A 19,163-nucleotide genomic window follows, 5' to 3' on the forward strand; every position below is an offset into this window, starting at 1 on the left:
GTTGAAGAAGCTAAAGAGCAGACAAGAAGGTAAGACTACAGCCGCTGGTAGTCATGTAGCAGCCGCAGATTCTGTGTACAAGCCGTCTTTGTACAATTTTATGGCGGCGGCGGAACTTTTCATTGTGTCATGTAGCCAACAGGATGAGTGGATAAATGACGCTAAAGGCAATTATGCGTCATTGAATCCATTAGTGCATGAAGTATCATTGACCTGGCCTGTCGTTGGTCCCGGAGGAAATTATGTGACCAGGGAGATGAGAATTCTTAAAATGGTTGGTCGTGGAGAGCCCGTCATTGACGCCATTACTGGTGGCCGTAAAATGATATTTGAAGACATGCCAGGTTTAATAATTTTGGAGCCTGGTAATTGGTTAGCTGCTGTTTTTATGAGAGAAGCGCATGTTGAGCTTCACTCTGGTGTCCGTGGAACTTTAGCTGAGAGCCGCCGTTGGTGCTGGATTGTGAAGGCAAGGAGGTTGTCCATCATGGAAGTGAAGAAGTGTTGGCCCTGCAGTGTTGAGAGGGCCAAGGAATGTCGTACTACCATGAAGGATGTGTTACCTGACAAGTTGGTCCCGAGCAGGCCTTTTGAAGCTGTGCAAGTCGACCTGATGGGTCCGCTGGTTACGAGGAGAGCTGCCGCCAAAACGAGGAGTCAGACAGCAACGAAGAAGGTGTGGGTGTTCGTGGTGGTCTGCAGGTTCTCAGGGGCGTTATGGTTAGATGCCTTGGAAAAGTATGATACCAGCAGTATCCTGTTGTCCCTGCGCAAGTTGGAGGCTGTTCATTGTCTGCCGAAGGTCATAGTAAGTGACATGGGCACACAATTATCCGGTGCTCGCAAGGTTTTAGAGCAGAAGTTGGGCAGCCAGGTAGAGTTTTCTTGGTCTCAGATCCCGGCCCGAGCCCACCATTTTATTGGGCAAGCTGAGAAAATGGTGGGATTAACCAAGAGATTGCTGTCCAAGAAGTTGGTGAATAGTTCTGTTAATTTCAACGAGCTCCTGGTGCTGTTGGCAGAGGTTAGCAAGTTGATGAATAGCAGACCATTGACGATAGAAGCTGCGAACGACGTGGAGAATTGGCGGCTGATTACCCCTGGCCAGCTGCTGGGAAATGTTGACCGCCAGCCGTTGTGCAATGTGGCGATGAAACCGGAGGACCAAATTTCCTCCAGGTTGAAGTTGTTAGAAGATTTGTCTGCCCAGTTTTGGACTGCCTACCGCCAGGAGATCCTACCGAAGATATTACGGATGTCCAAGTGGAAGGATGAGATGGCGGAGCCACTAGCCGACGGAGATATAGTTCTGGTTACGAGTACCAATCCGCTGATGAGATGTTTGCGGATGGGCCGAGTGACGAGGATTGAGGATGGGAGAAAGACTGCAAGAGTCTTGTTCAGGCTGTCAGATAAATCTCCCCTGGAAGAACATGCTGTATCAGTCAGGCAGTTGTTAAAAATTATGATTAATAATTGATTCTTATTTTATGGAAATTGAGATTTTTTTTAGTAAAAAGCCACATTTTCATATGCCTATTTTATGCCTAAAATAAGAATCAAATGAAATGCGATTAATTTTTATTCTATTTCATATGCTCAAATTTAATTTTATTGAGTTTAATTTCTTTTCAAAAGTACAATTCATTATAAAACTTACCTGAAAAGTTTACCAAAAAGAATAAATGTGTCGAGGTTGCGTGATTCGATATTTATTCTAAGAAAAAAATCAAGTATTTTTTAGCAGATTTTTTTAAAAAATTATATATGAATTTCAATCAAGTAAAACATTTTATTCAGATCAAGGAATGATTGAAAATTCATATTTAAAGTCTCATATTTTTTTTACAAAAGAAAAATTGGTATTTTTTTCATAATTCCGATGAAAATTCTAACGAAGAGATTATTATTTTGCTATTCTTTAAGTATTAAAAAGTTTTATTGTTGATTAAGATAGTACAGTTCTTATTCATTAAGTTTGAAAAACTTTCTGCCCAAGGATTTTGAAATATTTTTTCTTACTACTCTTTTTGATGCTTAACAAATTTAATTTTAAGTACCTATAAATCTTAATTTTCTTGTCTAAGATTTATTTCGTTTTATTTTACCATTATTGTTTACATTTCAACCTGATTTCGTAGGTACTTATTGATTTATTAATAATGATTTATTACCTATTGATTATGAAATGATTATTATTTAGTATAAGTTGTTATATTTACAACATCATGATTAATAGGATTATCCATTTTAGGATTTGTGTATGTGATCTTGTGAGTGTCATGTGCATGGAATGTTGTATGGTACAAACCAATCCCCATCCTTCTATCCTAAATGTGAGGTATTATGAGTCCTAGTGAGGAGTATAATATTGTGTATGCATTTCACGGGGTTTCATTTAGTTAGGAGCAAAAATTGTCACGGTTTTCGGGATGTGGCCATTCTCATGTGATTATGGTGAGTTGAGTTTAGTGAGAAATGTTGCTAGTGCTCAGCGCAAAAAAAAACCTTGAATCTCGTTAAGGAAGTTAATTTGACTTTCAAACGGGGGGTGTGTCTTAACCTCTTTTCGAGGAAGCTTTGTGTTTATCAAGTTCGAAATTAATTCCTTATCATTATCCTAGAATTAAGCGCAAATGTCGTCTTTTTTGACTTTCCTTTCATAAAGTGACGCGGTATGGATTGTTTATATATTTTGATGCGCACGTTCGGTACTTTTGAATGAGATATGAGTGTGTGAAGATTTCGGAGAACAAAATTGGGCCTATCATTGGTCTCATAGTGCGTGAACGACCCTAGTATACCAGGGATTTGAAACCATAAGAACTTCAGGTAGAATTTGTTAATTTTATTAAGAAGAATGGTGTATAGGACGATTATATGTAGTTTTAAAAAGGCTTTAGCCAGCTAAGCATGAAACTTAATTATGATTAATATATGTTTTAGTTATTTTTTATGTGCCTTTATTTTTGCATTTAACAATGATTTATTAAACCAAATAATTTTCCTTTAAAGCCAAAGTTTCCAAAGATTCTTAACCGTAGAGAAAAATAATTTTAAAAAGCAATTAAGATTACGTGGTTATAAATAACTGGAATTATGAACTAATTGATTTTGTAATTTCAGGACTTTGAAATAATTTCATCAATAAATCTATAATCAAACCTGCTGTTGAAACTTGATGGTTCCTGGTATTGGGGGTTTGTATGTTCGCCAACAGATCTCGAGAACTTCCCGCTAATTCGGAAGTCATACTCAACCAAAGTGTCATGGTTGAGACACTTTTGATAACTAAAATTAAAAGTTGGCGGGGCGGGGGGGGGGGCAACTTCAACCCAGCCTCTAGTGCCCCTAGAGGATTCTAGAAGCATAGCCGTTAATACTTTAAAAAGTAGACATAATAATTTTTTTTCTTTTTGAAAATGATTCATTTTTTGGGGTGATCAATAATTCTAGGATAGTTACTTGTAAATCGGCATTGCTCTGTCATAAAATCTTTTGAATATGCATGTTTTATTGGCAGCACTGGCCGTGGCTGTGGCGGCACTAAATTATTTAAAGATACAGCTCTAAATTAGCTTCCTATACTCTTTAAAGGTCATCATCCTCAAAATCAAAATTTAATTTATAATACATTCTACTTCATAATAATTAATACATTAAAATTGTTAATTTATCAGAATCAATCTTTAGAGAATAGAAGATTGTTTATCTATGGATTTGGTTCACTTCAAATTTTCCCCATTACTGTTTTAGAGATCTTGTGCTTCATTGGTGTTGATCTGTAGCAGATGAACAACAGAAACTAGTAACCAAAAGATACATCAACATTTTATGTTCATAGTACAGTCATCAAATTACCTCAGCAGTCCGTCCATCAGTCAGTCCAAACGATATGGGTTAAATGTAATTTTCTCAGCTACTATCAAAGATAGAAGGCTGACATTGCGTGTCAACATTTCCATCCTTATGGAGAATAATTGACTTTTTAACATCCATTGGAATTTTTTTTTATTTTTCATATTTTACCAAATATCTTTGGTGTTTTTAGTCCGATAAATAGCCGAATTCCTTAGGATAAATCTTTGGTTGTGGGTTAGTAATAAAGTGTAAAAATTTTCCCTCTCGTAAAATGTGAAGCATATGACAAAAGACAAATTATATGTTAGCTTTGAAAAGTTGAATTTCTTAGAAGAAAGTTAGCTTTCGGGAAATTATATCGTCCAAAAATTTAGTCCCTTGTATTATTGAAATGAATTGTATATAACAAAAAAAAATAAAAAAGTTGTTTGTCATCTAGAATTTTTCATTTTTAAGTTTTACAGATTATGGATTAAGTTTTGCCATTAAGGTCTATTATATATGTATATATATACATAATAGCGGCTGTGCCCCAAGCATTAAGGGCAAAAATAGCCTAAAACCATCAAGGAATCTATGCAAAGCATCCCTTGAATGGAAAACTCAATTGATACAGTAGTTATCGAAATCTTAAGCTACAGACAAAAAAAACTTACTACTTTATATAATAAAGAAAATAGCCTAAAACCACCACAGGACCAGTAGGTATATTCCCTGAAGAGTAGAATCCGATCGGTTACCAAGATCTTAAGCTTCAGACAGACGGACGGACGGACAGACGGGTGGACATACGGGCAGACATCAAGCTACTTTGTATTATAGATGATATCTATTCTAAACTAGAATAATGTAAGAATTCTGATTTTTTTTCCAGGATTCTTAATTCCATATTTATACGATGTATCTGGTGTTTTCTTTTATTTAAATACCATATACTTATTTTCATTTCAATTTATTAACAGTGCAAAGAAAATAATAAATGCAATAATGATTCAAATCAAGTTTATTAATTAACAGTAATAATAACAAATAAAAAAAGATATATGAGTTAACATAAGTAATACAATTAACCTTATTTATGATAATAAATACTGACATCATGGAAACTGTCCCAATTTTGTATAACTTTTGCGGAACATGTTCCAGTTACGTCATATACGTTTCGGGAAAGAGAAAGGGAAGGGGGGAAGAAAATCTCTTCAAAAGAGATGGGGAAAACCCCCTTTTCTCCCATCTCTTTTTTCTTCCCCCCTTCCCTTTTTTTTCCCCCTTCCCTTTCTCTTTCCCGAAACGTATATGACGTAACTGGAACATGTTCCGCAAAAGTTATACAAAATTGGGACAGTTTCCATGGTGTCATAAATACTGTTTTCTATTCATTCATCCACAGAAGTTGAAGGATCCACTTGGGGTGCAAAGTGCCAGGTTTATTGTGTATGTACCTGAAAATTATGACCTTTGCTTATAAAAGGTTAAACAAGTTTTAACATGAGATGTGAAAATACAAAATTTAATAAATTACCATACTAAATTTAATGAAACTGTCTCTCATGTATTCATAAGTTTAGATATTTAGTGAAAATTATGAATAAAACTAAAATATTCTTTTGTAATTAATTTCAAAATATCATCTATATTACTGTTCTAAAATATTATCTATATGTAAATCAAATATTAAAAATAAATCGTTACCAGTAAAGCTTGTTGATGTAGATGTAGAAGTAGAAGTTGATGTAGATGTTGTGGTCATGTAGTAGTAAAAAAATCTTCCTGTTCTATTGTTTTCTTCAGCATCTACAGATGATTTCAGTTCAGCTTCAACAACCTTTTCGGTATCCCTGGAATAGTATCAATATTAATACATTTTTTACATGAAAATCTTCATTTCTAGAATAGTTATTTCTTTCATCGTATTATAAACGGCTTTCCACGGATATAGAATGGACAATTATTAGATTAGAACTAGTTATTTTAGCCCCGCGGTGCCGAAGGCACCAGCTAAAAAACTGGTTTTAATCTTATGATTGTACATTTTTATATTTGTAGAAAGCTGAATATAATACGATGCTAGACATAGTTTTTTCATATGGATGAGAACCGGTTCCTATCCACCGGATTCCAATGAATACGAGAAAAACTGTTATGGTTAGCTCTAAATTAGAGTAAAACACTAGAGGAAGAAAGGGTTAAAAAATGCAGAAAATAATTTAGAAGCATACGTAGAAGGTCTTTCAGAAAGGAAGGGAGGTAGTTGTCTGTATATATATCTATACTATAGATCTGTTATCTCTAATATGTCAGATGAGAAGAAAATCTTTGAGTAGTAACAGCTCAAAAACTAAATACAACATATTTGTAGCTGAATTTGAAAGATTTTGACTTTGAAAATGGATGTTGTATAAATTTAGATCAGTTTGTTTTGAAAAATCTGATTGAATATTATTTTCATGTTTAAAAATCAAACCTTTTTGTTGCTTCAATGATTCCATATAATGCTCTTCTTTTACGTTTTGTTCTTAAACAGTTAGCCGTAATTGTATTCATATCCTCTACCCTACAATCAATGATTTGTAAGATCAAAAAGACAAGCTATATTTTTATGACCACAATCCATTCAATACGTATGTACATCACCATAAATAAAATCATTTGTAGTTGATTGTTGGTTGGATTCCTTTTTTAAACCATTTCATAATTTTATAGTTGATAATAAATAAATGCTAGGGACAAACTCTTTTCCCACTCCCCTTTACTCCTTCCTATTTCATGTGATACCCCTTTTATAAAGAAAATAAACATGATTGATGGGAACAGGGCTTTTCAAAAGGAATCTTTTATAGTTTTTCTGTTACACTTTTTTCCTACATATCAACAGAATTGAACTGCGTTTGTCTTCTCAACTACAGCGGGCTCTATGCCAAAAAGTAAAGAATTCAGCCTTTAACCATAACAAAATATGGACTTTAAGTAAAAAATAAAGGAACTTAAAAAAAACTATTTTGCCCTATCTTTGAGCTTTGGATGAACTTTGGAGAAAGGGGGGGGGGCGAAAGTGACACTTTTTGAAACCAAAACTAAAAGTCAAAGGAACTCAACTAAAAAAAGAGTTACAGATCTAACATTTTGCATGGCAGTTGCTTTATAGGGGTACAATATGGAACTGTGAAGAAACGGCGTCGCAACCGCCGAAAACCGCCGAGAAAAGGCAAAAAAAATTTCGGCGGGAAACGGTGGTTTTTTGCGGTTGCGCCGCCGTTTCTTCACAGTTCCATATTTTACCCCTATAAAGCAACTGCCATGCAAAATCTCAGACCTGTAACTCTTTTTTTAGTTGAGTTCCTTTGTTGACTTTTAGTTTTGGTTTCAAAAAGTGTCACTTTCGCCCCCCCCCCCCCTTTGTATCTTTACAATATCATTGATTAACTTACCTGTAGCAAGTACTCAGTGTACTAAGAGCTGATGTTGTGGTTGTCATAGTTGTAGCTGTTGTAGATGATACCAAGAAAAATTTAGGATCCCTGAAAAAGTAATCATATAGAAATATTGTGATGATTTCATACAATTATATTCATATTCCAAAGTTATTCAAAATAAATATGTTTTTCTTTATGACAGCAATAATTTGTATAGATGTAGTTTCAATTATAAGTGTTTATAGTTTACCTGCTTTTTTGTGCAGATAGTACTTGGACCAAACATATTACAGCTATAACAAATTTGATGCTTGTCATTTTGTCTATCAAATATTTGTTAAACTTTAAAGAAATATAATAGAAATATTATCTAGAAGTTTTAGATGAACTAAGTGAACATATTCGTTTTCATTTACTTTATTAAGTTTTTAACCTCAAAGGAAACCTGAAAGAAATACACCAATTTAACTACCGAAAGACTCCAATCAATAAACCCAAATTGCCCAAATTTGAAGATTTAAACTTTAATAACAAAGGCTGTAGTCATTTAAAAATGACATTTAAGGTAAATGAAAATTTTAATATTTCCAGTGCTCATGATAGAAATTTCTATTTTAAAATACGGTTGCTAGAAGCAAAATTATAAGCATATTTTGGGAATAAAGTCAGATTGCCAGTATTTAATTATATTAACACCCATTTTTATAGTTAAAATATCTACTGTGAACAATGATAGTACTGCAGTGTCAGAATTACAGCTTTTAGTATCTCTAGTCAATCAGAAGAATGTAATATACAGATGTCAGGGTATATTTTGATACCCCTTTCATAAATGCCTTAAAAACAGTTTAAACTAGCAAAATAATAATTAAAAAATTTCTAAGTTTTTATACATTCTACTTCTCCTGGTTCTCATGATGAATAAATAACATGACTGAATACTGCTATTATTAATATGTTGTGTTCTAATGATGATTTTTATTGTATATCAATTCATAGCCAGCCATCCACTAGATTGGGTTAGTTGACTTGATTATAGGGCTATCAGCTGCCAACCTATTAAATTTCTGTGATTAAGAAGTAGCTATAATTTGTAATAAAGACATAAAGCTCTGAAAGATTGGACAAACGGACATTAACACTTGTATAGTGTCAGAACTGAATAATCAGAATATCAATGAATAAGGCAAGCAAAATTGTGAATAAACTTGTTAAAAAAACTTCTTGATACAGGATAATGTTTATGGACACACTTACATTTTAGGACTTGATTATAGAGTTGCTTTGCTTCTAATATTGTACTTTGTTGTCCCAGGAATCAGTATACCAAAAATCAGAACAACCGGGTAATTAGATCATATAAAAATTTTTTGTTAAAAAATTTAAAAAATTAACATGTTTGAAATGGACGTACGGACATTCTGGTAATGATTATAGAGTTGTTACGCTTTCTTAATCGTACATAACTACTACAGGAATCACCATGCAAAGTTTGAAATCGATAGGACAATTCTAACATGCCTAAATTAACAAATAAAGCTATCTGTCTCGGACGGACGAACGGACGGACGGACGGACCGACCCTAATTATAGAAAAGCTTCGCTTTTAAAAAAAGTATGTAGATTTACTTGGAAATTTTGATGGTTCAATTGGCAGTCAAATTAATAATTATATATCAATACCCTTCATGCAACTTATGTATTGAGAAGAGCCAAAGATAATTTAGAGTCCCCCCCCCCCCCATCATACATAAGGACAGTTTTTAAATAATTTCATTAAGTGGTAATATCATCAATTTTGGAAATTACTATATTTGAGATAAAATTATCTTGCTACATAGGCTTATACAACCACATTTCCAATTTTTTTGATATTCGAGCATGCATAAAAAAGTCCTAATAATAGTTTTAATTTGGGCTTCTATAAAGATTGCTTATACCTACTTAAATAGTCGGAAAACTTAAGAATACTTTTCAATAGTCAGAAATAGGATCTAGTACATTATATTGGGTTATATCTTTATAACTGAAAAAATGCAACTGAAATATCTTCTCTGTTTAATTTTAGTAGTAAATTTTGTATGTATGGTTCAACAATATGAGCATCCGAGAATAATTTGTACACAATGTACAATTTAGGGTTATTGTGCAATTGTATGCTTCTTTACAAGTATTATTGAATACACTGCACTTTAAAACATTTAATAAAATAACCTAAGTTTGCTCAATGATATACCTGTATTGATAAATAAATAATTTCCTAACTTTTGATGTATGAGATAAAAAAAATTAGGGAAAAAGTTTTTGGAGTCAAAGTTCATTGAAAGCATTTTAGGGTGCTCCAATGTCATTTTGTGTTAAAATGTCCAAATAAATTATCATTAATACAAGTTGAGAAAACACAGGGGCATGGATGTCCAAGGGGGAGGGGAAGGGTAAAGGGGTGTTTACCCCCCTCAAACAAGTTTTTTTGGGTGTCTTAGGCATTTCATATGAAACGGCTGTATTTTTTTTATTATTAAAGCTACAAGAACAATGTCCTCAGAAAATGTTTATTTTTGTATGTTTCAGGGTCCCAGTTTACTTAAAAATATAAAGCGACTGTATTTTTGAAGCTAGAAGAACAATTATTTCAGAAAATATTTATTTTTATGAACCTAAATTTAATATTAAAAGAACGTTTCCTAACTTTTATGATTTTTAAGAAAAAAATAGCTAGTCGGTGCTTTTAGTAAGTAGTAGACATAAAATGATCCATAGATTTTAGATATGCTATCGTTTTTTGTAAAACTCTTACTTTTGAAGTAATTTAAGTTTTTTTTATTAAGTTGGTTTTAAGATAAGAAAACGCAACAAAAAAAGACGAAATTGCCATTATGAACAAAAATTGTAAGATCTTTAATTTGACACCTTACTTTTTAAATTCCGTTGAGTAATTATTGAAAAAAAAAACTATTTTGTTGAACCCCGGTGAATCCAAACTTTTAACTTTGGGAGCTCGTCATGAATGGGTTAAAGCAAAATCACAAAAGTTAGGACACGTTCTTTGCTAAATAATTAGTTTGGCTGGTGTTGGCTGCCAGATGCTCCAATTAACTGCCGACAACCACCACCAGAGAAGTCATTTAAAGATTGCTGAAGACCTGGATTATGTCATACTTCTATAGGTTATTTTCTGTTCTTGTACTTTTGATGAAGTAATAGCTGAAAATGAATGTTTTCAATAAGAATTTTGTTTGTAAAACGCTGAAGAAATTTTTACATAAATGTATATTTTTGATATACCTTTTAAAAATAGGTTAAAAATAGTTTAAGAAGTATCCTGTGTTTAAGCTGTTTTGCATGCAACAAATTTACTTAAAGTTTTGTTCAACTTATTCATTATAATATTCTGCTTATTCAGTTCTGAAATTTTGTTTGTTCTCCAGTTTCAGAGCTTTGAATTTATTGATGTTATCATCCTTATATTACGACCAAAGCTATAATATTTTTTTCGGTCTGTATCAAAGTTTTCAAAGTGTGATTTATTTGGCTGCTAGCTAATATAATTCAGGTGTAAACATGACACTTAAATCCTGAAGATAAAAGGTTGAGATGCTGTGATTTAAATAGTATCTGACCAATATAAATTGTTACTATTTTAATTAGTTTGTGTATTAGATAGTGAAAAGGGATCAATAACTTTAGGGCTGTTTTTAATTTGTAGAAAATAGTCATGCTGAAATGACCAGGGTTAAATAGTTTCCAATCCTTCCTACTTTACACTACTGTGTGATTTATTATTAGAGTACAAAGATAGTTATTTATCGCATACAATTATGGATAGCCTAACGGCTAACAAAACTTTTATTAATTATATGATTTTTATGTAAATATTTTTGGAAAATTGGCTTTCACTTGGTACTATACATGACCTATAACCAGTTCTGGAAAGAAATATATTTTGATATGTTTCTGACAATCTCTGTTCTTGCTTGTCAGTCATTTTGCTGAACCACCATAGGAAGAAAAGAAAAGACATTTGATTGGGCCAATGCAGTTTTCAGTCTTACAATGTTTGATTGATTTTATCTATTTACAGTTTCAGGTTATATTTGTTACAATATAATTCCAAGACTTGGACTAAAACCTTGTACAAATTGGACAATAAATTATATTGTAGAAATTTTTTTATAAGATTCCAAGTCTATTGACAACAATGTAATCAATATTGTTGTACAATAAGTGCAGTCAATATTTTTTTTTCCTTGGAATGATATTGTAGTTATCTTATAAAGGTTTATTGAAGGTTGTCCATCTTTCGTAATTTTTCTATTCTATCCTTCTACCCTTTTCTTCTCCTTTTTTCAAGAGCACTGACCAAATTCTTTATAATTCACTTTGTCTATTTGTCTATCCATGATTTTATTGTGCTTTGTAAATACTATTTTATTTTTGGGTCAAAAAATCCTTTTCTTGAAACATGGTGATAATTAGGGTGGGTCGATTTTGGACATTTTTTTCTGAAGCCAAAGCGGGGATCTGCAAATGATTTGTATGAGTATAATACACCTCTGGATGATTTTAAATTTATTCTAAGTCTTAAAACCGCTGACGACCAGACATTCAATTGTATAGCTATTTGTAAATGGGAGTCAAAAATTTTTTGAATCAGAACTATGACGTCATGGTACTCCCAGGAAAGGCAGTGAGGAGTAGAATCGGGAACTTTTGACCGTTTCAAAAAATCTTGTTCCTGGCCTGAGAAAATCTAAAAAACCTCTACAAATTGGACAATTCTCAATAAACCTTTAAAAAATGTGTTTTTTTAGTGATTTCTAAGGCTAGGAACGAGATATTTTGAAACGGACAATAGTTCCTGATTCAGCTCCATATGTCTACTTTGCCTTTGTCTTACACTGATAATTGGTCTCCTTCATAGCTCATTTATAGAATGTTGGTTACCTTATCCATATGTCGTGGGTTTGATGCTCTCTGAGAGGTGCAGGGTTTTTGTAGTTGTTAAAAATTGGAAGAATCTATAAAACAAAAGTTGTCGCAAATACAGATATTAAATGATGCAGACTAAGACCCTGGTATAGTTTAGCAACCCTAAACTAAAATAATTTTTTTTGTTGAATTTTTATCTGTGAAAAAAATTAAGAAAAATTCAAAATGGCAAGTGTAAATAATATTTTATAAAAAGCTTATTTTAAAGCAATCCGTTTCTATAATTCTGGTTTGTCTATTCATATGTTTGTCCGGATTTACCCATTTTTGCAACAAAGTTATGTTCTGCTCATTAAATCCTTGTTCAATTTAAGAAAAGGCTTAGAGAAACTATTTTAGTTTGAACAAACCTGAAATTGTAATCAAAATTTAGAAAAGTGATGATTCATAGAATTATTTAAATAAATTATTTTTGAAAAATTTAAAAACTTTCAAATTACTGATCTTTTATTTCAGGCAACATGAAATGTTTTCTTTCCTTTAATTTAATCTGTTCATTTTAATTTCAATTTATTGAAAGTACAAAGAAAATGAAAGCAGCAATGAATGAAATCAAGTTTATTAAATAACAGCAATAACAATAAGTTAACAAATAGAAACATATCTGAATTAACAAAAATACCATAAAATTGATTTATGATAATTAACAATTTTTATCTATCCACAGAAGTTTGTAACAAGTCCAGATGGAGTGCACAATGTGAGTGATACAGTGTACGTAGCTGAAAATAAAAGTTATTTTACGAGATTTCATTTCCTATTATATATATTGGCTAGTTTCTACCTCCCTAGGGCCCTCTAAGGGCATTTGATGGTGGACTATTAGGTCCCCCCCCCCCTAAGAAACTTCAGTTTTAGTTTTTAAAAGAAAAAAAAATTTAAATTGTTTTGGGGGTGAAAGTATTTTTATTCTGGGTCCTTTTTTTTCTTGTGAGCGTAGTGGCACGCTCCCCAAAAATAGGCTAAAACTTTCCATATCAATATCCTTCGGTAGAGATAGACAGACACATAGACATCGTGTTACTTTAGTATATAGATAAGAAGATATTAGTTGTTAATTATAAATAGAACTAAAATATTGTACTAACAAGGATGACAACATCCATAAGTAGCGGAGCACAAACAATTAAATAAGAATTTAGATATTAGTTGTCAAAAGCATGTATATTAGGAAAAAATCACGAAACCTTTTCAACATTTGTTTTTAATTTCTTAATATTTATATTTCAGTACTATGATAAACTGACTGATGGTTAAAGTAAATTACAGAGTGGATGCTCAAAACAACGGGAAATTTAATTTTGATATGTTTAACTACAAAAATTTAAAAAAAAACGGACCATAAACACCAAAGATATGAGGAAAAATGTAAAAAATATAAAAATAGCCAAAAACCTGAAAAAAGGCAATTCTGACCATCATAGTTGTTTTCTTTAAATGATAGAAAATTTAATTTTGATATCTTTAACTGAAAAAATTTTGGAAATCAGACCATAAACACCATAGGCATGGAATAAAATGTGAAAAATTCAAAAATAGCCTAAAACCTTCTTAAAGACAGTCTGACCGTCATAGTTGTTTTCTTAAATCGACAGGAAATTCAATTTTGATGTCTTTAACTGAAAAAAATTTGGAAATCGGACCATAAACACCAAAGGTATGGAAGAAAATGTGAAAAATACAAAAATAGCCTAAAACCTGCTTAAAGACAGTCTGACCGTCATAGTTGTTTTCTTAAATCGACAGGAAATTCAATTTTGATATCTTTAACTGAAAAATTTTTGGAAATCGGACCATAAACACCAAAGATATGGAGAAAAATGTGAAAAATACAAAAATAGCCTAAAACCTGCTAAAAAGCGGTCCGACCGCCATTGATGTTTTATAGTTAATTGTGCTCCTTAATAATAGGAATGTTGTCAAAAAATTTCAGCCTTTTATCTTTTATAGGAGCCGAGAAATTTACGTTTCCCCCAAACTAAGACGGACAGACGGACGGACAGACGGACGGACAGACGGGCATTTCAAATTATAGAGTAGCTTCGCTACTAAAAATAATCATCTATATGTAAAATACATAAATGTTAATAATAAAGCTTTACCAGTAAAGCTTGATGATGTAGATGTAGAAGTAGAAGTTGATGTAGATGTTGTGGTCATGTAGTAGTAAAAAAATCTTCCTTTTCTATTTTTTTCTTCAGCATCTACAGATGATTTCAGTTCAGATTCAACAACATTATCAGCATCTCTGGAAATAAATGAAACAGTTTAACCAACATCTGAAAGTTAGCAAGTTGAGGATAGTAAGATATTTTTATCTTAAGAAATATTTATTTGAAATAGTTATGCTTTTCCTTATTATGACATTTTGCAACATGGAATGACAAAAAAAAGTGTACTATAAGTAGGCAAGACATTCTTATATCCTTCCAAAGCCCTCTTTATGTCTACTTATCACTTAAAAAGTGTGCTAATATTATGTGGTCCATTTTTCAATTTTTCCTTTTAAAAATCCTTGGTATTTTCATTAATTAATTTTGATTAATTTGTCTAAAGGTGCTTGGAAAATGTGTTTCTATCCAGATTATAAGCCTGAAAATTTATTCCCAATCACTTTAATATTTTGCAGAATATTGTTTATCAAAATAAATAGTTATTATTCCAGTTTTAGACAGTTGTCCACAAACAAAATTTTATGAATAATCAAAAGGTGATATACTTGTGGAATATTGTCAAAATTTGTTACAAACCTTTTGGTTGCTTCGATGTTTAGTCCATTTAATGACCTCCTTTTACGTCCTGATGTTGCACAATCAGCAGCAGCAAGTTTAGCCATTACCCTACAATTTAAAATTTGTTAACTGCGAATCGTTCCTTTAATTAGGGTATGCTCATCGGTAAGTTAATTTAGAAATGTTAGAATTGTCCTATCCGATATGAGTTATTTACGATTAAGGAAGCATAGCAACTCTAGAATCATTGCCAACAAATTTATGTACAATTTTGTTTAGACTTTTAAATTAAATTCTCCATATCAAGTTCTGACACTCTACAAGCGTTATTGTTTGTTTGTCCTTAAGAGCTTTACTTTTATGGATGTTGTCATCCTTGTTTTAGCGGAAAACAATATTTCAAGATTATTATAATCAATAGGTATCATATAAACAAAATCGCTTATCAATGGACTATAAACCAGAACTTGTGCTATTTTTTTAAATATCAAAGCGTTTTCTTTAATTTCAAATGTCCATCTGTCTTTTGAAATCACCTTTTTAGTCACTGTTCAGTCTATCGGTGTTTCTGTGCTTTGCTACGGGGGATTTTATTGCCCTTTTAACTTATAATAATTCCAATGTGGCTCCTCCAAATCGGAATTATTTCCAATTGATTGTTGGCCCAGGCCTTCAGCCCCTTGGCCCCAAGAAAGAAGAAATTCATAATTTATCTATTATTTTCCACGGGAAACTGTTTAATATACGATGCTTTAAATGACTTTTTAGTGATCTAGAATTAATATTTTTATTTTTCAATAAGATACATATTTGAATATTCTCATTCCTGTATTGATTAAAGCAATATTTGTATGATTTGTCCAAGGAAAAATAATTTAATTTACATAATATAATTATAATACATAAAGTAGTAAGGTTTTTCTGTCTGTAGCTTAAGATTTAGATAAAAACTGAATATATTATATTTTCTATTTAAAGGAAGCTTCACATAGGTCCAAGAATGGTGTTAGGCTATTTTTCTGCCTTCCTTAGATATATGCTAGATGCTAGGGGTGCAGCTCAGTAATTAGGTTTAACCAACAAGAGAAATAAATCTAAAATAAAATTTGGAGGACAAAAGGAAAGGTCGTCAATTCTACTATGTGTTGCCCCCCAACGACAGCTGAAAACACGTATAGGTTTTGTAATTTTTTCTAAGAAAAATTAATACAATGTCTGAGTGTCCATATGTCTGAATCTTTTATCTTTTAAAATTGTAATAATTCACCGGCCTAAAAGTTCTGAAGTAATTACTCTAAATTGTTATAATTGATTAACTTACCAGTAGCAAGTAGTCTGTGTACTAAGAACTGATGTTGTGGTTGTCATAGTTGTAGCTGTTGTAGATGATACCAAAAAAAATTTAGCATCCCTAAAAAGTAATCATTTACAATTTTGTCATAATCTAATACACAGTGCGTTCGAAGGTGCTTTGACTTTTGTGTCAGAACCTAAATTGGGACATTTCATTACCCTAGGTTAGGTAACTTAATTTCACTTTTCAATAAAATCTAAAATGCAGCCGTTTTTGAAAAAATTTAATTTGAAAATTTCAAGTTTAATTTTCATCCCTTAGAAGTTACTGCATAATCATGACAAGAAAAGCAAAAGATTATTTATTTAAAATTTTGAACAAGTTTGCTTTTATGAAGTCTTTCATAAAACATCTCTACATATGATTTATTTAAGGCTGAATTTCCGTGACCTTAGCAAAGCAATTTATAAATATGGCCATGAATCAACTCACTTCAGGAGTGGTTTTATGAAGAACTTTATAAAAGCAAACTTGTTCAAAATTTTAGATAAATAATCTTTGCTTTTCTTGTCATAATTATGCGGTAAGGGGATGAAAATTAAACTTGAAATTTTCAAATCTAATTTTCTCAAAAACGGCTGCTTTTTAGATTTTATTGAGAAGTGAAATGAATTTACCTAACCTAGGGTAATGAAATGCACTATGTCCCAATATAGGTTCTGACTCAAAAGTCAAAGCACCTTCGAACGCACAGTGAATACAATTTATCGGACTATTTGAAAAATAATATAACAATTTTAGATATTTTTGGGGTTATTTTTCCTTTTTTTGTAAGAGGGTTTTACCTGCTTTTTTGTGCAGATAGTACTTGGACCATGCAGATAAAAACTGTAACAAACTTCATCCCTATCATTTTGTCTATTCAATATTGGAAGAATCTTATTGAAAGGCAATTCAGACTTTATGAATAAAAATTTGTTTTTTTTCAAAAAAATTAGGTTGTTGATTATATATACTAAATTTAATGATTATTTCCAAATTAAAAAGATTTTTGGCACATTTAGTAACAAAGCCATTCTGCAACTCACATTGTCCGTCTGTCTGTCCTGTTATACGCATTTAGTCTAGAAATAGTTATTACCTTTGTTATGTTAATAATTAAATAAAAGTTATTTTGTAGGGTAAATGAAATTTACAAAGCTACATTTAGAAATGGAGGGCTGATCTTTAAAGCTTTTAAAGAAAGAAAAATATACATTTGCGTAAATTTATTGCTTATAATTGTAAAATATTTTCTAGTATGGCTTTGAAACCAATTAATATCTACTGATTTAGAACTGTAATCATTTATATTACTGTATTACAAACAATTTTCCACGAATAATAAAAAATCACAAAATTAATCTTATATTCTTATTTTAATTTCCGCAGAGAGCTGTCTATAATATAATGCCATAAATATCTTATTATTTATTATGTTATTCATAAATGTCCCATTTTATATTGAATGAGTATTGGTTCAAGGATGATACTGTAAAACCAGAGATGAAAGGAATGATACTCCATAATCATGCACTTAGCAATTCTATTTTTTTTACCTATGAGATTTATAAAAAAAAAATGAATTTTTATATAAAACAAATTGTTAAGGCAAATTGTATTTTATTTTAATTTGAAAACTGCAATACAAATAGATAAGTAATTATTGTCTCTTGAGAGTTTTATCTATTGCATATCTTCTGATTTACAAAAACCAACTTAAATTTATAATCTTCTGATTAAAGATTTGAAAACACATATTTAATATAATTGATGTAATGGTTTTATAAGATTTTCTTATAAGATTTTACTTTATAAAATAAAGCTAATCTTTCTTGTTGTATCTCTTTAACCATGAAAAATTAACTAAAGTATCTGCTCTGTTATAAATCAGCAAGTAAGTTTTGCAACAGATAAGACGAGCTCATGGACATGTTTGGTTTTGATTTCTGTACAAACATGTATATTTTATACATTCTCATATCATAATGTGCGCAAGAGTTGAGTATAGTTTTATTGCAATGCTCCATAACACATGCTTTTAATTGCAAAGCTACTCTATAATTTCAAGAATCCGCCTGTAGGAAACATGAGTATCTAAGGCTTATTTGGTGGTTGTATGTAAGACAAGCGGCTTCTGTTAATCTTGTTCTTATCAAAATTAAGCTTGATTTAGATATTACAAAAAAGGAGCATTGTTAGATTTTATGTCTTTCTTTGCAAATTTAACGGGAAATTATCAACAATATTAAAATACATTTATATAAAACAATTGCATTGAATTTTGTTGTAATTTGTTTTTAATTTAATTAGAAAAATAGAGCTAAACCAATAGACATGAAAGTATGGCCTATCCTTATACTAAAGTAACAGGGTGTTTGTCTGTTTGTCTGTTTGTTTGTCTGTTTGTCTGTGTGTTTGTACCGAAGGATCTTGCTAACCGCTGAACCGATCGGGTTCTCCTTAACAGGGTAGCTTCTCATAGGTCCCGGGAAGGTTTATAACTATTTTCTTGGGGGGGTGGGACACCCCCAACCCCCCAAAAATAAAAAATACCCCCTCCCCAAAGAAATAAATTTTTTTTTTAAATTTTTTAACTAAAATTAAAAATGATAGGGGGAGCCCGGAGCAAACCCCCCAAAAAAAAATATCTTTTTTAAATTTTTCTTTTAAAATCTAAAATAAGAAATTGGGTTATCAAATTCGACTCCCCCATCCTCAAGTTCCCCTAGAGGCCTCTAGGGGCGTAGCCGCTAGTTTTTCCTAAAGAGATAAAAGATTTAAAAAATAGTTACCCAAGATATTTTAAAGATACTTTACAAACCTATTTAACTA

General features: G+C 31.5%; 2 protein-coding genes across 2 annotated transcripts; both read right to left on the minus strand.

The window, feature by feature from the left end:
• Nucleotides 1-5,112: 5,112 nt before the first annotated feature.
• Nucleotides 5,113-7,676, minus strand: LOC145318579 (uncharacterized). Its single transcript, XM_080159951.1, has 5 exons — nucleotides 7,525-7,676; nucleotides 7,290-7,379; nucleotides 6,326-6,415; nucleotides 5,554-5,699; nucleotides 5,113-5,303 (listed from the first exon to the last, which is right to left on the minus strand). The coding sequence occupies exons 1-5, from the start codon at nucleotides 7,590-7,592 to the stop codon at nucleotides 5,242-5,244; spliced, it is 456 nt and encodes a 151-aa protein (XP_080016077.1). The 5' UTR covers nucleotides 7,593-7,676; the 3' UTR covers nucleotides 5,113-5,241.
• Nucleotides 7,677-12,806: 5,130 nt separating this feature from the next.
• On the minus strand, nucleotides 12,807-17,293 carry LOC145318592 (uncharacterized). Its single transcript, XM_080159976.1, has 5 exons — nucleotides 17,135-17,293; nucleotides 16,317-16,406; nucleotides 15,014-15,103; nucleotides 14,366-14,511; nucleotides 12,807-12,985 (listed from the first exon to the last, which is right to left on the minus strand). Exons 1-5 carry the CDS (start codon nucleotides 17,200-17,202, stop codon nucleotides 12,921-12,923), a joined length of 459 nt encoding a protein of 152 aa, XP_080016102.1. The 5' UTR covers nucleotides 17,203-17,293; the 3' UTR covers nucleotides 12,807-12,920.
• Nucleotides 17,294-19,163: the final 1,870 nt, after the last annotated feature.

The sequence above is a fragment of the Acartia tonsa genome, chromosome 5 (genome assembly GCF_053477335.1).
Source record: "Acartia tonsa isolate MP-2025a chromosome 5, ASM5347733v1, whole genome shotgun sequence".
In the NCBI taxonomy this organism is placed as follows: domain Eukaryota; kingdom Metazoa; phylum Arthropoda; class Copepoda; order Calanoida; family Acartiidae; genus Acartia; species Acartia tonsa.